The sequence below is a fragment of the Panthera uncia genome, chromosome D4, assembly GCF_023721935.1.
Source record: "Panthera uncia isolate 11264 chromosome D4, Puncia_PCG_1.0, whole genome shotgun sequence".
Taxonomy (NCBI): domain Eukaryota; kingdom Metazoa; phylum Chordata; class Mammalia; order Carnivora; family Felidae; genus Panthera; species Panthera uncia.
The window spans coordinates 31,811,972-31,835,125 of NC_064807.1; the positions used below are offsets into that span (position 1 = coordinate 31,811,972).

The window sequence follows — 23,154 nt, forward strand, 5'->3', positions numbered from 1 at the left end:
TTAGTAGGGTGTTCTTTAACCTCCATGCTTTTGGAGGTTTTCCAGACTTTTTCCTGTGGTTGATTTCAAGCTTCATAGCATTGTGGTCTGAAAGTATGCATGGTATAATTTCAATTCTTGTAAACTTATGAAGGGCTGTTTTGTGACCCAGTATATGATCTATCTTGGAGAATGTTCCATGTGCACTCGAGAAGAAAGTATATTCTGTTGCTTTGGGATGCAGAGTTCTAAATATATCTGTCAAGTCCATCTGATCCAATGTATCATTCAGGGCCCTTGTTTCTTTATTGACTGTGTGTCTAGATGATCTATCCATTTCTGTAAGTGGGGTGTTAAAGTCCCCTGCAATGACCACATTCTTATCAATAAGGTTGCTTATGTTTATGAGTAATTGTTTTATATATCTGGGGGCTCCGGTATTTGGCGCATAGACATTTATAATAGTTAGCTCTTCCTGATGGATAGACCCTGTGATTATTATATAATGCCCTTCTTCATCTCTTGTTATAGCCTTTAATTTAAAGTCTAGTTTGTCTGATATAAGTATGGCTACTCCAGCTTTCTTTTGGCTTCCAGTAGCATGATAAATAGTTCTCCATCCCCTCACTCTCAATCTAAAGGTGTCCTCAGATCTAAAATGAGTCTCTTGTAGACAGCAAATAGATGGGTCTTGTGTTTTTATCCATTCTGATACCCTATGTCTTTTAGTTGGCGCATTTAATCCATTTACATTCAGTGTTATTATAGAAAGATACGGGTTTAGAGTCATTGTGATGTCTGTATGTTTTATGCTTGTAGTGATGTCTCTGGTACTTTGTCTCACAGGATCCCCCTTAGGATCTCTTGTAGGGCTGGTTTCGTGGTGACAAATTCCTTCAGTTTTTGTTTGTTTGGGAAGACCTTGATCTCTCCTTCTATTCTAAATGACAGACTTGCTGGATAAAGGATTCTCGGCTGCATATTCTTTCTGTTTAGCACACTGTAGATATCGTGCCAAGCCTTTCTGGCCTGCCAAGTTTCAAAGGAGAGATCAGTCACGAGTCTTATAGGTCTCCCTTTATATGTGAGGGCACGTTTATCCCTTGCTGCTTTCAGAATTTTCTCTTTATCCTTGTATTTTGCCAGTTTCACTATGATATGTCGTGCAGAAGATCGATTCAAGTTACGTCTGAAGGGAGTTCTCTGTGCCTCTTGGATTTCAATGCCTTTTTCCTTCCCCAGTTCAGGGAAGTTCTCAGCTATAATTTCTTCAAGTACCCCTTCAGCACCTTTCCCTCTCTCTTCCTCCTCTGGGATACCAATTATGTGTATATTATTTCTTTTTAGTGTATCACTTAGTTCTCTAATTTTCCCCTCATACTCCTGGATTTTTTTATCTCTCTTTCTTTCAGCTTCCTCTTTCTCCATAACTTTATCTTCTAGTTCACCTATTCTCTCTTCTGCCTCTTCAAGCCGAGCCGTCGTGGTTTCCATTTTGTTTTGCATTTCGTTTAAAGCGTTTTTCAGCTCCTCGTGACTGGTCCTTAGTCCCTTGATCTCTGTGGCAAGAGATTCTCTGCTGTCCTGTATACTGTTTTCAAGGCCAGCAATTAACTTTATGACTATTATTCTAAATTCACTTTCTGTTATATTATTTAAATCCTTTTTGATCAGTTCATTAGCTGTTGTTATTTCCTGGAGATTCTTCTGAGGGGAATTCTTCCGTTTGGTCATTTTGGATAGTCCCTGGAGTGGTGAGTACCTGCAGGGCACTTCCCCTGTGCTGTGGTGTATAACTGGAGTTAGTGGGCGGGGCCGCAGTCCGACCCGATGTCTGCCCCCAGTCCACCGCTGGGGCCACAGTCAGACTGGTGTGTGCCTTCTCTTCCCCTCTCCTAGGGGCGGGATTCACTGTGGAGTGGCGTGGCCCGTCTGGGCTACTTGCACACTGCCAGGCTTGTGTTGCTGGGGATCTGGCGTATTAGCTGGGGTGGGTAGGCAAGGTGCACGGGGGCTGGAGGGGCAGGCTTAGCTCGCTTCTCCTTAGGTGATCCACTTCAGGAGGGGCCCTGTGGCAGGGGGAGGGAGTCAGATCCGCTGCCGGAGGTTTGGCTCCGCAGAAGCACAGAGTTGGGTGTTTGCACTGCGCGAGCAAGTTCCCTGGCAGGAACTGGTTCCCTTTGGGATTTTGGCTGGGGGATGGGCGGGGGAGATGGCGCTGGCGAGTGCCTTTGTTCCCCGCCAAGCTGAGCTCTGCCGTCCGGGGGCTCAGCAGCTCTCCCTCCCTTTGTCCTCCAGCCTTCCCGCTTTCCGAGCGGAGCTGTTAACTTATGACCTCCCAGACGCTAAGTCGCGCTTGCTGTCGGAACACAGTCCGACCGGCCCCTCCGCTTTTGCCAGCCAGACTCGGGGTCTCTGCTTGGCGGGCGAGCCGCCCCTCCGCCCCGGCTCCCTCCCGCCAGTCCGTGGAGCGCGCACCGCCTCGTCCCCCTTCCTACCCTCTTCCGTGGGCCTCTCGTCTGCGCTTGGCTCCGGAGACTCCGTTCTGCTAATCCTCTGGCGGTTTTCTGGGTTAGTTAGGCAGGTGTAGGTGGAATCTAAGTGATCCGCAGGACGCGCGGTGAGCCCAGCGTCCTCCTACGCCGCCATCTTCCCTCCTCCTCCTGAGTTATATTCTTAATAATTGAATCAGAAGTATTTTGTTTAAGATTGCATCTCTTTTAGAGTCCATGTTAATACTTTCTGTTCAGCCATTTCAAGGCATGAAAATGTGTGATATACCACATTTTCAGACCTTTGTAAATGGAGGAAGTAGTTTTCTCACTTATCTTTGATGTGGCCCTTGTGAGTGACACACATTGTTTTTATTTTCTGTTTAGTCATTGAATGTCTGTGTTTTCTTGGAAAAACTTAACTGTATTGACTCTGATTTCTATATCATAATCTGCCTGTGTATTTTCCCAATAATTAAAAAAATTCTCACTCAAATTATAAGATATAGGGAAATTTATTAATTTAAGAACTCTGGAGATAATAGGATAGTTCATTAAGTAGAATTTCAATTAAGAAGTAAATGCTTTTCATATATTTTGGTGAGAGATGACAGTTTTGTTTTGCACATATTTTCTTATTTAGTGACATTTGCCAGATCTTTCTGTCTTGATGTTTTAAAACTTTGTGGTGAGGTGAAAACCTTCAAAAATTCTCTAAAAACTGTTGCACAGATTAAAACTGAGGTCTTTGAATACACTCTTTCAAGTGTGAGCAGGTAAAATTCTTCAGTAAATTAAACGAGGTCTGTTAAACTAGTGGAAATAAAGAAGTGAATAAAAATTCATCAGAAAAATTGATGCTTTCCATGAACTACTTATGTAAGAATATAGTTTTAGCAGGTTATCGCTTTTTGCACAAGCAGATGTACAGAATGTCCTCCTGTTTCTACAGCTTTAGCTTCTGGATGGGAGCCTGAAGAGGAACATTGATAAAAAGCTAATAGTTATATCAAGGAAAGCAACAGGAAGAACAGAAGCTGGAAGTTAGTGCATGGAACCTGTTAGTGGATTTGAGTGACCAGAACAAATGATGAACTTTTTTGCATGTTAATCACTCATGTGAGAATATTATGTTTTTCAGCCAGATAGCAGCAATGAAGAAAATGATTCTAGATGGGAGACAAAATTAGACGAAGTTGTTACTCCGGGAGGAAAGACTAAGCCCCTCATTCCAGAGATGTGTTTTATTTATAGTGAAGAAAATATAGAATATTCTCCGCCTAATGCCTTTCTGGAAGAGGATGGAACAAGTCTTCTGATTTCCTGTGCAAAGTGCTGCGTACGGGTTCATGCAAGTAAATGAATCTCTCATTCATCAGTCGTTAGCTTTCAGTGCTTCACATAGTCTTTTTCTCTTACCCGTTTGTCCCCTGCCAAATGTATTACATTGAACTTTGGCATTTGTAATGGTTAGATCATTCTTTCTCACATTGCTTCTGATGGAAGTATGAGTAAGTATAATAATCCCTTTTTCTACAGTTTTGTGCAGTGTCAGTGAAGAGCAGTTTTGTTTGTTTGTTGTCCAGATAATGGGGTCATTGTGGGGCTCCTTTCATACACTTGAATTTTACTTATTTTAAGATATAGTTTGTAAAAACTTGACTTTAAGCTCACATGTTGATTCATGATTATTTTTCTTTGTGACTTTTTAAAAAGAAAACAATATTTCTTTGGTGGTTTGGGGAATTATTGTTAAATTTAATAATCATAGAGCTTAGTTTTTATTCTTTGTAAGAGTAAGAGATCTCTCTTGCCTTCCAGGGGAGAACAGTCATTACAATTATTTCCCCCCGGACTGAGATGGTAGGGCTCCATACCTGTCTCAGTTTGGTATTTTCACATCATGGATAAATGGAAGATAGTTGTTTTTTTTGGTTGTTGTTTGTTTGTTTGTTTGTTTGTTTTTTAATTAGCCTGCCTTGTAAATCCTCTGAAATGTGAAAATATTCTAAATCTATTTTAAAGCATTTTAATATTCCAGATCTCACGAAATTATATGTCATATTAACATACTTTTGTAGGGCTTATCTCTGTCAGTGTAGCACACAGACAAGGTAGGCATACCTTCTGTATTTACCCCTGAGAAACACCAGTCTTACATTGACTAAGTTGAAATGGTTTCCCTATCATTTATTGATTAATTGCATATTGTCAGCTTCCCCAAGAGATTTGAACATAATGTACTTAAAATATAGCAATTCTTGTACTTGTGTCAGTTTGTAACACACCCATATATATATACACACGTTCACCCTGTATTATTATAGAATATAACAGCCAATTCATCATTTCACAAAAAACTAGGATTTAGTTTTTATTCCTAAATGTACTAGTTATAGAATTTAGCCATAGTATTTCATAAACATGTGTCTGAACTAAACATTTTATAGCCTTGGTTAACTATGATAGGCTTTTCTTTGGTAATCACATTTCTGTTATTTTCTCTTTTATTTAAATGTTATGGAAATTTGATATTAAAAATTACTTCTTTAAGTCTTTTAAAACCCTTTGAAAGAAAGTCGGAATAACACATGTTTGTTGGTACTGTATAATTGCTGCTTATATTTGCATCATCAGCTATCTCCTTACACAGTTATTTTGAGTCAGACATGTAACTGAATAGACAAGTAAAATTGAAGATACCCCTTCATCACTAACCGTGAATTGTGCATCCTCTGTCCCTATCACTGAAATTAAAACTAATTAAACATTTTTGAAATGTAATTTTAAATTACATTAATTTGCAAAATATGTCAGAGTTTATTTATTGTGTTATTTTAAAACTTCTTCAGATTTTGCTTCATGAATTGCAGCTTATTTTGAAATATGTTTTGTATGAGTAAAGGACTGGACCCAACAATTTAGAAATTTACTTATTGCAAGAATTATCATCAGTATCCTTTGATAACTATTATGAGCATTTAGTAATAATTACAACCCATACTCTCATGTTTCCTGGTGCTGATCCTGTTAGTTATGAGGCATGAGAACCAAAAGTATCTTTGAGACAGCCTGGTTTATGTTTTGTTCTAAGCAGTGAGAATCAAGAATGGTATCATGGCAAGTAATTCCGATTTTATGTATTTAGTGCTAAGATGTATAATATTGCCAAAATATGAAAGACTTAATTCATGGATCCATTCTATTATATTATAGGTTGCTATGGTATCCCTTCTCACGAGATCTGTGATGGATGGCTATGTGCCCGGTGCAAAAGAAATGCATGGACAGCAGTAAGTCGCCTATTTTAATATATTCTAACCCCTCTTCTCACTCTGCCCACTGTGGACACGTTTAAATCTAGCAATAAGGTAAGGCTGTGCACATGCTTTTGTGTGTACTTCTACACTTACCCATCTTTCCAGTCTTTTCTTTTCAAATCATCCTTTCTGGTGGCTCTGTTCATCATTGAAATATTAAATAAATTTCTAGGTGTCACTTCTCTACTCAGGAGCCTACAGAGGTTGCCAGTTCATCAAAGCAAGTCTAAAATATTACTTCATTTTCTGGTGTAGCTCTATTTTGCAATTATTGAAAATGTATTCTAAGTAACAGTCAAGGTGAGGATTCTTGCTGACCCCTAATGAAACCATGCTCATATGTAACTTTTCCACTAACATGAGGTCTTTCCCCCGTTATTCATTCATGCATTCATACTTCAACAAACTTTGGAGTCTGTCCTGTGCTAAGCATTACCATGAACTTGAGACAGAATCTTTCAAAAATAAGATACCCCACTTGGGGGGCATAGATTCCTTCTCATTTTAAATTGTTTTTCCTGATGAACCTGTTGAAACTTTAGCTTACATCCAAGCATTGAGTTCTGCTCACCTCTTTTTTCACTTAATCTACCCTGTCACCTGTTTTTTCACTTAATTATGTGCTACCTTGATATTTCTTAAAAAATCTCTTTCAAGAACTATCAGGCATTTTTGAAAGTTAGGACCTGTTATATCTCAACATTGTACCCTCACTCTTGATCTCAGAGCAGATTATTTCAATTGTAATAGTAGCATTTGCTTTATTTCTCAGTGATCTCCAATGACAATGAATTAAATTTCTTTGCAACTAGAGTTAAAAACCTGATGGACAATATAAGGAAAATGCCTTACATGATGAAAATTTATGTCATGATATGTATGTTTAGCTCTCAGGGTTGAAAGAGACATATGGTGACTATAAATTAAACATGTCTGAGAATGTCTTTCTGAGTGATTTTATTGCTGGCATTCACTTTAGATAGTGAGGGGAAAATGGGGGAAAGTATGGACATTCTTTATAGCCCAAATAATCTTATCTATTTGGTGTTAGAGGTACTATCTTCTATTTAAGAAGTCTTTTATTAGTGGGCCCAGAAAACATTTTAATATTTCCTTTGATGCGATCATTATGTTAACAAAAACTATGTAAGTGTAGAGTATCTTAAAATTGGCCAGAAAGTCCTGCTGTAATAAGTGTATTCAATTCTTGTTTACCACGCATGTGCTGTGTTTATTGTATGAGCCAACATAAAGCTTTGTAGCATCAGTCTGGCCAGTGATGTCCTCTCATTTACCCTGAAGTATAGGTTTAGAGATTAGAGATATTCTAACCCAGTTCACCAAGGTGTGAACAATTCTCTGTTTCATCCACAGTTACTGCTTGACTCCTGTGCTTACACACTGAGCAGTTCTGTTACCCAAGGTACTATTGTCTTTGCATGGCAGAGCCAGGGCCAGGCCTAAGCCACCCACCCTGATTTTAAGGCTGCTTCTGATAGTTTGTGCTGTTTTCCTTTAGCATGTCTTAAGAAGGAAATACTACATCAATAACTCTTTAGAACTGATTTAAAGCTTCTATTTATGTTAAACTCTCACAACCTTGGAAAATATGTCTTTTGTGTTTTAATCTTGATACCATGTAAATCTCTTTCAAATTGCAATAGAAATTGAAACTTCTTATTTTAAACAAAGTTTAGTTTTCATTCTTTTTTGAGAGAGAGTGCGCGCAAGAGAGCACTCCTGCAAGCATGCACAGGGGAGAGGCAGAGGGAGGGGGAGAGAGAGAATCTTGACCAGGCTCCATGTTCAGTGTGAAGCCTGACTTGGGCCTCAGTCTCACAATCATAAGATCATGGACCTGAGCTGAAATCAAGAGTTAGACTCTTGACTGAGTCACCTCGGTGGCCCAGAAATGGAAATTCTTGAATACAATTTTACAATGATATTTTTAGACCCACATAATATTTCTAAGTGGAAATGACCCAAATTCACAGTGAGCCAGTTGTTTTTTAAACTTACCTGTTTGAGTGAATTTTGTCTAGGAAGCTCTATTCCTACTTTTTTCTCCTTAGAAATCAGTGAATTGCAGTTTAAGCATTGCAGAGAAGTAACTGGTAATATCAATATTTTGGCTTTAACTCCCTTATTTAGTATGGCTGTGTTACAATATTAATTTTTAGCAGACACGTTAAGTATGATTCTTTGGGTTTTGTGGCTGGAATGATTGCATTTTATTTATTTATTTAGTTTATTTACGTATTTGAGATGGATGGAGACAGCATGAGTGGGGAGGGAGCAGAGAGAGGGAGAGAGAGAGAGGGAGAGAGAGAGAGAATCCTAAGCAGGCTCTGTGCTGCCAGCACAAAGTCTGATGTGGGGCTTGAACTCACGAACCCGTGAGATCATGACCTGAGCTAAAACCAAGAGTCAGACGCTTTAAGCTTTAACCGAGTGAACCACCAAGTTGCCCCTGGAATGATTGCATTTTATTTTTATTTTATTTTTTTTTAATTTTTTTTTTTAACGTTTATTTATTTTTGAGACAGAGAGAGACAGAGCATGAACGGGGGAGGGTCACAGAGAGAGGGAGACACAGAATCTGAAACAGGCTCCAGGCTCTGAGCTGTCAGCACAGAGCCCGACGCGGGGCTCGAACCCACGGACCGTGAGATCATGACCTGAGCCGAAGTCGGATGCTTGACCGACCGAGCCACCCAGGCGCTGATTGCATTTTTAAGTATCCTTAGACCTGACTTCTTCAGGAATCAATCTCACATTGTCAGTTTTAGGTTCCAGAGGAGACTTACAGCTCCTTTTAATGGAGGCTCCAAAGGAGCTGATGGAGATCTAACAGTGCAGGGGTGGGTCAGATGATATTTCATTGCTGGTTTGTACATCACTAACTCTCATTCCGGACTATTTTGTAGGATTTTCTTTTTAAATATACTTTGTGAATGTAAGACTTATTCATCATGGATACAAAATATTTCAATAGCATATTTTGCTTGGGATATATATTTATGCAACAAATGTGATTGTTCCAGCTAATTCTGTTCCTTTTATGATGAGTACTTTACACATCTGGAGGCTAGAAATAACATAGCCTGAAATACCTTATATTTATCTTTATAAGGTATATGTGAAAGTTGACTGTGGTTCTGTTTTTTAAAGATTCATTTTAAAGAGTTCCCATATGACAGATGAATGAATAAAGAAAATGTGGGGTGTGTGTGTGTATATATATATATATATATATATATATACTGAAATTTCATATTCAGCCATATAAAAGAAGGAAATCCTGCCTTTTGCAACAACATAAATGGACCTTGAGAGCATTATGCTAAGTGCAATAAGTCAGAGAAAGACAAATGCTCTCATTTGTATGTGTAATCTTAAAAAAGCACACTGAACTCATAGAAATACAAAGTAGACCGGTGATTGCCAAGGGTGGGGGGCACTGGGGGCAATAGATAAAGGTGGTTAAAGGGAACAGACTTCCAGTTTATTCTGGGAATATAATATACAGTATAGTATTTATAGTTAGAAATACTGTAATGCATAGTACTACACTTGAATATTGCTAAGATCTTTAAAGTTCTTGCCACAAAACAATAAATAAATAAATAAATAAATAAATAAATAAATAAATAAAACTATGTGAGGTGATGATGTGTTACCAAACCTTATTTTGGTGATCATTTCTCAATATGTAAATAAATCATCATGTTATACATTTTAAACTTACAATGTTATATGTCAATTACATTTCAATAAAGCTAGGTGGAAAAGGAGAGTATAACCATAACTGTATCATAGAGTTAAGCATTAGTAATTTAAATTTTGGAAGTAAAGGCATTGTAGGGATTATTTCATCTGTTCTGAATTAATTCACTTATTCATGAGGAAATTCTCTTAGCATTACAAGGTTTTGTCACTGTCCACTTGGGCGAGGTAACTGAGGACTTATGCAAGGCTGGGATCAGTGCTCACAGACCAGCCGTCTTTTTATTTACCAATTCTAAAGAGGAGCATTGCTCTGGCCCCATCTGTTCTGTTAGATTTTAAGTAACCAGAATCCAGAACTTTGTCTCATTTACCTCTGTAGCACCCCTCACACCTGGTGCAGTGTTGGATCATTTCTGAACAGGTGAAGCATAAAGTAAGAAGGTTGTGTTTGCAGCGATAGGGACCAGACATTTATTTGTGGCCTTTAGTGCTCTCACTGTTTCCAGAGTTTTGCTTCAGTACTCTCTGTGTTTCATTTTGCTACCTTTTCTTTATCCATTTATGTCAACTAAAACAAGAAAGAAGAAGCTGTATTGCAGCTTCAACTGAATGTATTGGTGGAAGAGATTAGTTACAAATTTTAGATTGCACCCTAACTTGGATTCTAGGATCCTGGCTCTATATCCAAATTCAAATGAGATGAAATTAGATAAAGAACCACCCCTCCACCCCAGCCCCGCAAATACCTGTCTATCCTCAGATTCAGGTTGTACGTCCAATTGTTCTAATAAATAACATTGCTTTGTACCTATTTTCCTATTTCAGTACTGCTCAGGTATATAGATACAACTATCTGAGAGCTACCTTTGAGCTTATGGCTTAAAACCCAACTGTATTGGATTATTTTATTTTCAGTTCTGTTTTCAGCCTTTTTGTGACTATTTATAAAACTCATTTTGGAACAATTTTTACTCTTTTATAGTATCACTTGAGAGTACATGCTGAACATTATCAAGGTCTGTAGACTGTCAATACTCCAATTCTATCATGTATTTCTTATTACTTGAATTCTTAATGTGAATCTAATCACTTTTGATTTAAAATGCTATAGTTTGTCTCCAATCTGTTTATTGATTTCCACTGAATAATGACTACAAGTTACTACTAATTAAAAATGCTAGTATTCTCACTATAAAAATACAGAATTTGTATTGTTTTCATTCAGGCTTTTCCCCAACCATTTTATTTTTATCCCTATACTGAAAAAAATGTTTTGAGTCTGGGTATTTCTGTGAAATACCTGAATATTCCTTTAGGGCTACACTTCTGATTTATGAAGAAAGATGTTAGTTATTTGTCTGGAATAATAACCTAACTACTATTATTCTAAAATAACCCATGTGCTTAATATTATATAGAGTGAGAACAGGATGTTCTATATTATATTTTGAAGAGTTTGTAAGATAGAATTTTAAAGGATACATAAATATAAGCATGTTAAAGAGGTTAAAAAGGAGTATGGATAAGATTTTCTTTTTTTTTCATTTAAGGATAATGTAGCTGTCTGGTGGTTCTTTCTTTCTAGGAAATTTAGGCATTTCTTCAGGGGCCTTTCCGGGGGCAGGAGCTATGAAGTTTTGTTTTAGTGCCATAAATGGTGAAAACTGCATGTGAAGATTGGTAACTTATCGTGGAGAATCACATCATACTCAGATTTATGACTCTGACAGATCATGAGTTGCCAGCCTTCTGTGCTTGGCAGCATTATACCTGTACTGTAGTTTTCCATCTTAAGTGTGAAAAATTTTAAATAAAGTATATATCATTTATGCTGTGTCTTATTAGGGAGCTTTTTTATGATCTTATATAATTCTTGGTGGGCAGGGTTGACTCAGTAGCTCATATACTTATAATCTAAACAAAACCTAAATTAAAGAAAGATTTTAAAACAATGTAATGAGAAGCTTCTACTAGAGATTATGTCAAAGGTCTCTTCTGACCCTAAAATCCCTTGAGTCTGTGTTGCTTTGTGTTTCCATTTTGCTTTAATTAGCTTTCCTTTAGAATTGGGAACCTTCAAGAATACTAAATTTATTGTGCACTTCTTAACCTAGTTAGAGATGCTGAGTAAAAGAAATAGTATAGGAATGGGTTATTATTGGCTGGATCAGTATAGTTTTTATGAGCTAAAGGAAATTTTAAACAAACCAGTGGCTTCAAGGCCTTCATATAACTTTATCTGCCTGCTGTTTGGAATGCATGTCAGTTTGCATTATCTTCTAAGTTCTTTTTTTTTTTTTTAATTTTAGTATATTTCACTATACTTAATTTAGGAGAATTTGCTTCAATATTTTTATTTGAAATTATAAAAAAAAGTAGCTGTATATTATATTCTTGGGTGAATATTGCCATTTTATCAAAAAAGCAGATTTTGTAATGAAAAATTTAAAAAACCCTTTAGAGGTTGGAATTTTCATTCTGTTTAATGAAATGCACAAACTTGGTAATTGCATGCATTTATTATCTATTGAAAAGCATTTATTGTACTCTGTAGAAGTTGTATATGTGTAACATAACATTCTGGGTTTTTTTCCCCCCAAAATGGTTTCAGGAAATCAAAACCCAAACATGAAAATGTGTTTTCACATTTAGTCACTGTGCCCTTTATTTCTCTTATTTGCTTGTTTTTAAAAATGGAGTAACAAATAGATATGAGCAAGTTATACCTTGATGACCATTTGGAATTTGCATTTCCTTTCCTTATAAAGAATGGAATATGCAATTACAATGATTAAAGATAAACATTTTGGTGTTTATTATTTTACTGCTTAACTGTAAGTAAGTGATATCAATAGATGGGTAGTGGTTGCTATTCATGCCCTCTGAACATAGCTGTTTTATTTGACTTCTGAAAGAAAATGAAGTCTTTTTTCTGCATAAATCATAGTCACAAAGTTAAAGTATGGAAATTCCTAAGGTAGTGGTATCTACAAAATTCACTCCCATGGTGTTACTTGTAGACTGAAGAATCTAAGTCATTTGTTGAAATGCATTTGTCTGAACTCCTGATCTCTGGAGTGTACCTTAGTCTGCCAACTCTTAGATCTCAGGTAAAAATGATCTACCTCTTAGAAATGGTGGCTCTTCAGACCTTTGGGAATGATGAAGTGCCTACCTGTGTACCTTTCTCCTTACTCTGCTTGATGATTGGTGGGTGGAGGAAGGTGGTTTATTAGGTAGTCTTTGGTTCCTACATTGCATTGAGACTGGGTCCTATAGATGGAGGTGCATCTATTATGAAACAATCCTAATTTAGCTATGTTGAATCTCAAGTAGTGTTTGCCCTCTCTCTAAAGTAGGAGTTCTCTTTGGGTGGATATTAGTAAAGAAAATCTGTGTATAAGGTTTCTTTTACCTTTGCCACATAACACAACCTTATTTCCCCTGTTTAGCTCCCCAGATATATAAATAATGGTATTGATAATAGATGTTAGAAATTACTAATAATTATGCTCTTAGAAGTCTTTCATTTTACAAAAAGTTTTATTTTTCAACTTTTGACCTACAAATTCAGGAAACTCTTGATTTAAATATAAACTAATATAGGCAGCATACAGTTTCCATGTAATACTGGCAGGACTAAAGAATTCTTCATCTGTCTCAAAAATCTCCTTTTACAGATAATGAACCAGGGTTTGAGAAAGTAAGTGTTTTACCCCCAGGATCACCTCACAATATGGTAAGAGAGCCTGGATTCATGGGACTACTCAAGTCTTCAGATTTCCAGGCCCAGACTCTTTTTTTCTCAGTTGTTTGTTTTTAGAGTGGGAAGAAGGCTAAGCAATTGGCCAGTTTTTGAATAATGTTTTTGAATGATTTTTGTTTGTTTACATTGAAAATTAATCCAGCACTAACTTCTAGTGTAATTACACTATAATTAGTTATCTACTTAATGTAGGATAATTAGCATTACTGGGTGGTTGACTAGAGCAGTTTCTTTACTCTTTCATATTTACTTTAGTTTCTGCCCATAGGACCTTCCCCAGAACTGGATAATCTCCTGAATCCAATTTCCCAACTGACAACAGCATTGACATTTTTCTTTTACGAAGAGCTCTGAAGTGGCTTTGTAGATCAGAGACATTGATTTTTAGATCAGATTGGCTTATGGCCTTGAGAGGTCATGGTGGCGCTGCTGCTCCCTGTGATGTGTTTTATGCTGTATTTTTTTATTCCATGAGACACTGTTAAGACCAGGTGATGGGAGGCTGTCAGCCTAAAAGGCTGACTTTGATCCTCATATACAGTAAAACTGGTAAGAAAAAAGAAAGGCTCCATTCTTGTTAAAGGCAGGGCATTTACAAGTGAGCACTGGCTATTTGTAGACAAGTGGTTGCTTCTGTAACTGCTCCTCTCCATTGAGGTGTCCCTTTAAGACACTAGGCAGAACCACACGCTCCCATTTGAGGGAATACATTCGGGTTCACAATGACCTCTTGCCTCCTGAAGAGGCAGATTATTCTAAACAGCTTCGGCCTTAACCCTTGGCTCACAAAGGCCAGGGTGATAATTATTATGTTACTTTAACCAAACAGAACAGCACATTTGAGGATATCAGTTATCCTGACAACATAACTATGATGTGGAGGCCTTCCTGTTAGGGACCTTCTTACAGGCTAAAAAGTCAAAAATCATTTTTTTCTGTACTTTCTTCTTCCTTTCAATAAACATCATTCTTCTCCCTCCCTCCACTTGGTAATGAGAGAAAGAAAGTCTACATAGCTTATTGTAAGTGGAACTATATTCATAAATAGCTTCTTGATTGAGAACAAATGCTTCATTAATCTTAAGTGCTTCAACCAGAGAGCAGAAGTAAAGTCAGGAAGAATAATGACTGACATTATGGGGAGCATAGCATACTGTACTACATACCAGGATGTGCATGCCCAGAGGTCACTGGGCTACAAGGCACATCTCCTTAGCAATGAGGAAAGGGATCCCTAGGAAGAGTGGAGGGGGGAAAAAGTGGAAGGCAGGCATTTCTCATGAATAGCAAAAATTAGTTTGGTGGCAGGATGAAGAAATCAAGTACTTTGCTATTTGTTATTGAAGGTCCTGCTGGGAAGAAAGAATAAACCAGCTGGGTTTTTATTTGAAAGTCAAAGGTTGTACAGTTTTAACAAAGATATACGTTCAGCTTGAAGTACTTTGCTCAGGTTCCTGGAAATACGATTATGTAAATGCATTAAGTTTCATGTAGATGACTTCTGACCAATTTTAAATTATAGAGGTGTTTGTTGCCATTGAACATGTATCTGGCCTGCTACCAGATAGGTGTTCTGTCAATCTCAAATTAATTTTTATTTTTGGTATAAGCAATGCTATTAGAAAGATGAATCCAGGGGGGAAAAGAATTTGAAACAGAGTATGTATGAGTTTCTATTCTTCTGTTATATTCCCTTCATACACATGGTTGTATGAGACAATGTGGTGAATGCACTCCCACTCCCAGGTTTCCTTGTCTAGATCCCTGGAACCTATGGGTGTGTTTGTCATGTTGCATAAAAAATGGAATTATGGTAGCAGATAGAATTAAGGTTGCTAATCAGCTGACCTGATGGTATCCGGGTGCACCTGGTGGAGTCACAGGGGTCCTTAACTGTGGAAGAGGCAGAAGAGGAGGTCAGAGTGAAGTGAAATGAGAGGCACTTGATGTGCTTTGCAGATGGAGGAAGGCCATGAGCCAGGGTATGCAGTCCACCCATAAAAGCTGGACACGGCAAAGAAATGCCATCTACCCGAGAGCCTCCAGAAATGAATGACCCTGTGGACACCTTGATTCTAGCCCAGTGAGACCCATTTTGGACTTCTGACCTACTGAACTGTATAAATTTGTGTTAGTTGAAGTCATTAAGTTTGAGGTAATTTGTTATTGCAGTAATAAAGAACTAATACAGCATTCAGTAGAATGACAGCCTTTAGAAAGAGTCGTTCATTTGTTTTCACTCTTCACCATTTGGCATTCCACAAGACATGTCCATTTCCAGTGTCTTCTCCCAATCTGAGGCATCTTCCTCAGACTGCCTTCTTCTGTGTTACAAGCCCACACTCTCTAGTGCCTGAAATCCAGCAATCCTTTACCTCCCTGTGACATGGGATTTAGTAATGCTCCCCGCTTTTCAGTCTCTCCCTCCCCTCTTGTCCTTACGTATCTTTTTTGCTACTGTGTGTCCTTGCACACTTTCAGCTCTCCAGCTTGCTAACTTTGTTATTCTCCCAAGATAGAACTCAACCCTGGTAAAACCTGTTATCTATCCGCTCTGCACCTGCACCCCTGCAGCTAAATATGGCTGTGGAGAAACACCCAGCATGCAGAGTGCTTTTGATTTTAGTTTGTAACTATTGATGTGTCCTCATGGTGCCAGTAATTCATGCTGCAGTCCCATCACACATTCCCTCTACCACTCTCTGGCTTGACTGTTTCATACCTCTGTCACCTGAAACTTCCCATCTTCTCTCCCATCCTTACTCTTACCTTGCAAACACACTTTATATTTTACTGAGCAACAAGAAGCCGTCAGTGGAGATCTCCAAGTTTCCACCTGCATCATATCTACAGTATCTCTGGTCCTACCTACACTACTCGCTCTCTTATACACATGACCATAGTTCCAATAATTCATCCCTTTCTTTCCCATACCAGCAGGGCTCCCTGTCTAGGTAATTCTCATTATCATCCAAACAAGCTGTTATTTCTCCCATTTTCAAATAAACCAAGAACCTTCTCTTGATCCTTCTTCCCCACCAGCTCCCACCCTCTCTCTCCATGTCTCTATGTATAGTAACACTCCTTAAAAGATTTGTCTTTTATTCACTCTCTCCCATTCTTCCCCGCTTCTCTCTTAAACTTATGCCAGTCACAGGCTTTGCCCACGTTTTTGTAGAAACTTCGGGTCTTTTAGTGCTATCAGTTGGCCTGCCTCCCGTTTGAAGCACTGTTTTCCTTTGGCTCCCAGGACAGTGGATACTCCTGCTTTTCTTCTTCCTTTACCAGTCACTTCTTTTCCTTCCGCAGAACTCAAAACATAGGCCTCTTTTCTCCACCAGACCATTTGGTCATCTCATCCGTGTCATAGCTTTGATGGTTTTAAACAGCAGCTAGTCATTGATGGCCTTTGTATGTCTGTGTCCACTCAGCCTCTCCCCTAGATGCAGAGCTGTATGGCCAACTTCATGACCAGTGTCTCCTCTCACATGCCTGATAGATAGCTCAAGTTCACCATGTCCCACACTGAATTCCAGATCTTCTTCTCCCACAGGCTTCTTATTTCTAGGCTTTCCAGCTGCTGAAACCAAAATCTCTAGGGTAAGTTGTGGTGCTTTTCTTCTTCTCATACCCATATTTGTCTAACAGTAAACCCTATCTTGGCTACTTTTAAAATGAATCTGGAATTCTCACCACTTCTTAATTGCCTCTGCTCGCATTACCCAGACTGATCTACTGATTACCTCTTTCCTGGATTATGGCAGTAACCTACTAACTTCTCTTTTTGTTTCTAACCTTTTTTAAAAAAGTTTTTTATTTCAATTCCAGTTAGTTTACATCCAGTATAGTATTAGTTTCATGTGTACAATATAGTGATTCAACATTTCCATACAACACCCAGTGCTCACCACTACAGGTGGCCTCCTTAATACCCACAACCTATTTCACCCATCCCTCTGGTAACCAACAATTTGTTCTTTATAGTTAAAAGTCTTTTTCTTGGTTTGTGTCCCTTTTTTTCCCCACTTTGTTAATTTGTTTCATTTCTTAAATTCCACATAGAGTGAAATCATATGGTATTTATCTTTCTCCAACTGACTTATTTCACTTAACATTTCTTACTTCTGCTCTCGAACCTTTATTGTCTGCTGTCAACACAGCTATTGGGATGACCCAATTAAAATGTAATTCAGATGATGTCCTTGCTGTACTCAAACCTTACAGTGCCTTGCCATCTCAGAATAAAGTTGTTGCCTTTTTTCATGGCCTGTGAAGCCTTGTCAGTTATTCCCGCTTTTAAATTTCTGATCACCTTTCCTATTAGAAAAGGCCAAAATTTTCTGGCATCACCTTCCCTTTGATAATTCCATGGCCTGCTCTCATAGCACTTAACATCCTCTACCATCTAAATAATGTCCTGATTTAGTTTGTCTGCTGTCCCAGCAGAAGGTAAGTTCATTGAGGGTGGGTTCTTTATCATTCACTGCTGTTGCCCAGTGCTTAGAACATGACAATTAACCAATATTTGTTGAATGAATATATGTTTTCACTTATGGTACAAAATCAATGTGGGCATTTAAATTGGAGAATTCACTTACTAGTGTGAAATTCACGAGCCTGTGGAATTTCCATTCAGAAGGTACCAGCAGAAAACCAGTCATGTAATTTCCTTAATCACTTAGAATTCATGCCCATCCTGTCCTTTTGTGAGATCCCATCCTCTTCTCAGCTCTGATAAATGAGCCACATCTCCAGAAATGGTTCTTCCATGTTTTGTTGATCAGCACTTTGTAAGCTAGCTTTCTGTTAATGTGATTAATTACTCTTTGTTTTCCCAGCTCAGGCAACCCTATTTTATGGTTTTGCATTTCTGTTATGAACATGTCAGATAAATATGGGTGTAGGGAGGTACTTCAATTTTGTAGTTTTTCTATAGCATTGAAAATTGGCTTTAGTGGCACTTATAGATATGTCAGCTAAAATGAGAGCTTCTTATGAGGCAGCTTGAGAATGTTGGTATTGGCATTTCTTTAACTGATGTTTTATAGAAGAGCCATTGGAACGTGATTTCCCTCTACCACAAATAATGAACAACTGTGACAGCTGTATTATAACAATGTCCTTCTCACCATTATTGTTAATGTTGTGTCAGCACTTTGATTATAAACACTCTTTTTCATAGTTTAATAACTGAGCTATTAAGAAACCATTCCATGTAGTAAATGGGTATACTTGCTGTTCATTGCAGTGGTGATTTTTTGTAAAACCAAATTTAAAAAATACTTGGTAATCCTAGAAGGGGATTTTTGTGAATGCTGTTAGGTGAGGGAAAGGGATCCAAGCAAGAGAGGTGCAGTGTTCAGTATATGATCTGAATTTGTACTTTTTCATTCAGGTTTTAGCTGCCCTGGGGTGGGGGGATAAGTATAACAGAATGGCTCTTTTGACGCTGTACTTGAGAGACAGGAATTAGAGCTGTCTTATAGATTAATCATGTTGTGACAGACATTTTAGTATTTGTTTTGTTTTAGGAGACATTGGTTCACTAGCAATATATCTAAATCTTTATAATAGTGAGTCATTTTATATTGGGTGTTGTTGTTCCTGGAAAAGGCATGCTCATTAAACATGAGATAAAACAAGGCTGGCAATGAGCCCTGAATACTGAATTTTATTTATTTATTTTGTACTCTGGGTATTTCCAGAGGTTAGACTGGAAAGAAGTTTCAATATACTGAAAGACTGTAGAAGAAATCATAGTGTTCAGTTAAAATTTTCATTTAAGTAAAAAAAAAAAAATAGGATACACCTCCACAGTTACATTAATTTTAAATTGCACATGTTTAATAGAGGAAAAAGGTTAAATTTCCTTGTCTGTGGGTTTTCTCTTTTTTTAATTATTGTGATTATTTTTTTATTTTATTTAAATCCAGGTTAGTTAACATATAGTGTAATGGTTTCAGGAGTAGAATTTAGTGATTCATCACTTACATTCAACACCCAGTGCTCATCACAACAAATGCCCTCCTTAATGCCCATCACCCACCTAGTCCAACCCCCCAACCACATCCCCTCCAGCAACCCTCAGTTTGTTCTCTGTATTTAAGAGTCTCTAATGGTTTACCTCCCTCTCTGTTTTTATCTCATTTTTCCTTCCCTTCCCATGTGTTCATCTGTTTTGTTTCTTTAATTCCACATATGAATGAAATCATATGGTATTTGTCTTTCTTTGACTAACTTTATTTAGCATAATACATTCCAGTTCTATCCACATTGTTGCAAATGACAAGATTTTATTCTTTTAGATCACTGAGTAATATTCCATTGTATATATTATATCATGTCTTTTTTTTAAATGTTTATTTATTTATTTATTTATTTTTTTTTAATTTTTTTTTCAACGTTTTTTATTTATTTTTGGGACAGAGAGAGACAGAGCATGAACAGGGGAGGGGCAGAGAGAGAGGGAGACACAGAATCGGAAACAGGCTCCAGGCTCCGAGCCATCAGCCCAGAGCCTGACGCGGGGCTCGAACTCACGGACCGCGAGATCGTGACCTGGCTGAAGTCGGACGCTTAACCGACTGCGCCATCCAGGCGCCCCAATGTTTATTTATTTTTGAGAGAGAGAGAGAGACAGCAAGAGAGAGGGAGAGAGCACATGAGGGGTGGGGGGAGGCAGAGAGAGAGAGAGGGAGACAGAACCCAAAGCAGGCTCTGCACTGTCAGCCAGAGTTGGACACCCAGGCACCCCTATACCACATCTTCTTTATTCATTCATCAGTCGTGGACATTTGTGCTCTTTCCATAATTTGTCTGTTGTTGATTAGTCACGCTATAAACATTGTACCCCTTCAAATTAGCATTTTTGTATCCTTTGTATAAATAGGAGTACAACTGCTGGGTCATAGGGTAGCTCAATTTTTCATTTTTTGAGGAACCTCATTGCTGTTTTCCACAGTGGTTGCACCAGTTTGCACCAGTGCAGAAGTCTTCCCCTTTCTCCTCATCCTTGTCAACATATGTTGTTTCCTGAGTTGTTAATTTTAACCATTCTGACAGGTGTGAGTTGGTATCTCATTGTGTCTTTTGCCCATTTCCTCACTGGATTATTTGTTTTTTGGGTGTTGAGTTTGCTAAATTCTTCATAGATTTTGGATTCTAACCCTTTATCTGATGTCATGTGCAAACATCTTCTCCCATTCTGTCAGTTGTCTTTTAGTTTTGCTGATTATTTCCTTCTCTGTGCAGGAGGTTTTTATCTTGGTGAGGTCCCAATAGTTCATGTTTGCTTTTGTTTCTCTTGCCTCCAGAAACACGTGTAGAAAGAAGTAGCTATGGCTGAGGTCAAAGAAGTTGTTTCCTGTTTTCTCCTCTAGGATTTCGATTCGTTCCTGTCTTATGTTTCAAGGTCTTTCATCCATTTTGAGTTTAGTATTGTGTATGGTGTAGAAAGTGGTTCAGGTTCATTCTTCTGCATGTCGCTGTCCAGTTTTCCCAATATCATTTGCTGAAGATACTGTCCTTTTTCCATTGGATATTCTTTCCTGCTTTGTCAGATATTAGTTTGGCATATATTTGGGGGTCCGTTTCTGGGTTCTCTGTTCTGTTCCACTGATCTATGTGTCTGTTCTTGTGCCAGTACCGTACTATCTTCATGATTATAGCTTTGTAATACAGCTTGAAGTCTAGAATTGTGATGCCTCCAGCTTTGGTATTCTTTATCAAAATTGCTTTGGCTATTCAAGGTCTTTCGTGGTTCCATACAAATTTTAGGATTGTTTGTTCTAGCTCTGTGAAGAATGCTGGTGTTATTTTGATAGGGATTGCATTGAGTGTATAGATTGCTTTGGGTGGCTTTTCTTTTTTTGGTATGAGAGTACTAAACATTGTTAGGAAAGTTTCCCATTCCCAACACTCTCGAATTCTGAACTCTTTTTTAAACAAAACTACTCATACTGTTTTGTCGGTTGAGCTTTTAGATCTTTTCTATACATACATTAATGTAATGGCTTACTTCTCTTGGGGAACCCAAATGGTATCACAGTTTAATGTACCTTTATGTTTTCATTTAGTAATACATTGTGTCATTCTTAGTCACTCAATATTTATGGATTTACCAGATCTTTTTCATTGATACTTTAAATTTCAATCTTGATTCTATTCTTATTTTAAAAATCTAAGCATTACAAGTAAAATCTAAGCAATTGACAAGGCCAGTTCCTCCCAGAGGTAATTGTTTTCTCAGTTATAAACAGAAATAGATGATTGTACATTCTTCCTGCTGCACAGATATAAATGTTTATCTAAGATAGATTCTAAGAAGTTGAATTGCTGATTCATACTTCATGTGCATTTAAAATTTTGATCGATAATGCCAAATTCCTCTCCAAATCCACCATAAAATCTTATATACCCCCAACCCATATGTTTTCTGATGTAAAAATCTGAAGTTATATCTCATTATTTCGTTTTTCACCCTTTATTCTCGAAGTTGGGTATCTTTATGTGTTTATTGTCAGTGAAGAGTCTTTGAATCTTTTGTCTATTTTTCAAAAGTGTGGGTTTTTACAAAATACTTTCTGGATAGCAGTCTTTGTTTTATATTGGAAATATTTTTTGTCTTATCATCCTAGGTTAATTTATTTATTAGTATGTTATTTATCCTTCAGAATGTTAAAATGTTGATATAGTCAGAATTTACTAATCTTTCCAATATGCCTTTTATCTTTTAAATGTTATATTAAGGAGTCATATTTATTCTAAATACATCAATATATTTGCCTACAATTCATTTTAATACTTTTATATGTCTGTTTTGTTTTTGAGTTTAGATTAGTAAATCAATTGTAATTTATTTTTATGATTCAGAGACGGATACTCTCTCTTTGACTCTGTCTCTCTCTCTCTCTCTCTCTCTCTCACACACACACACACACACACACACACACATTTCAGTATTCAGTTGAATACATTGTTGAATAGTTTGTGGTATTGATTTTTGGTTATTTAGCTCTTTGTTTTTTCTAATTTTCTGTTACTAAGAGTGATCTATTTAACATTCTTCAAGTTTTTTAACTATATTTTTTGGTTATAGAATTTTTATATTGTTTTTAAAAATCTAATTTGTCATTTATTTATAGTCTCTTACTTACATTTCTAATACCTGCATTAAATTTTAAAACATGCTAAAGTACTTATTTTATATCTTGTGCCTATGATTATTATATATCTATCTATCTAATTCTACATTTTATTTATTCTGCTCATGGAATCATGTTTTCTTGCATGGCTTTTGAGTTTTGATTTTGAGCATATTAACCCTTAGAATTTAATATCTGGGAATTTTTTGTGACCTTTGTTATGGGTGGTGACTGAAAATCATAATTTTCACTTCAAAATTATCACAACCCACCTTCCAGTAATATCACCCTACTTTATGAACAATGTAAGAACTTTACAGTAGTGTGATTTCATTAAGCCTCTTTCCCTTTATGATCTTATCTTACATTTACCATTACATACATTAAACTCTACAACATTGTTATTTTTGTTTGAAACAGTCAAGTCTTCTTATGAAACTTACAGTCTCTGTCTCTCTCTCTTTGTATCTTTGTGTTTTGAAAATACAAAACATTTATTTATATTTACCCATGTATTTATTCTTTTTTGGTGTTCTTCGTTCTTTTGTGCCAATCCATGGTTCAGGCTGGTGTCATTTTCCTTCATTCTTTCAAATTTTTTGTCTCTATTTTTTATTTTTTTATTTTATCTTTATTTTCAAAGGATATTTCCTTGGAAATGAATTCCAGATTGCCAGCTTTTTTTTTTTTTTTTTTTTTTTTTTTTTTTTTTTTTTTTTTTTTTT

General features: G+C 37.1%; 1 protein-coding gene across 16 annotated transcripts in view; it reads left to right on the top strand.

The window, feature by feature from the left end:
- The window catches only part of KDM4C (lysine demethylase 4C), a 432,339-nt gene that overhangs the window by 276,756 nt on the left and 132,429 nt on the right, over positions 1 to 23,154 (top strand). For 15 of the 16 annotated variants that reach the window (XM_049634710.1, XM_049634680.1, XM_049634624.1 and 12 more), the window contains 2 exons: positions 3,613 to 3,826; positions 5,688 to 5,764. In XM_049634710.1, coding sequence (XP_049490667.1) covers positions 3,613 to 3,826; positions 5,688 to 5,764 — 291 coding nt within the window. Of the gene's footprint in view, positions 1 to 3,423; positions 3,827 to 5,687; positions 5,765 to 23,154 lie in introns of those variants that run through there. The other variant, XM_049634746.1, reaches the window with a different exon arrangement.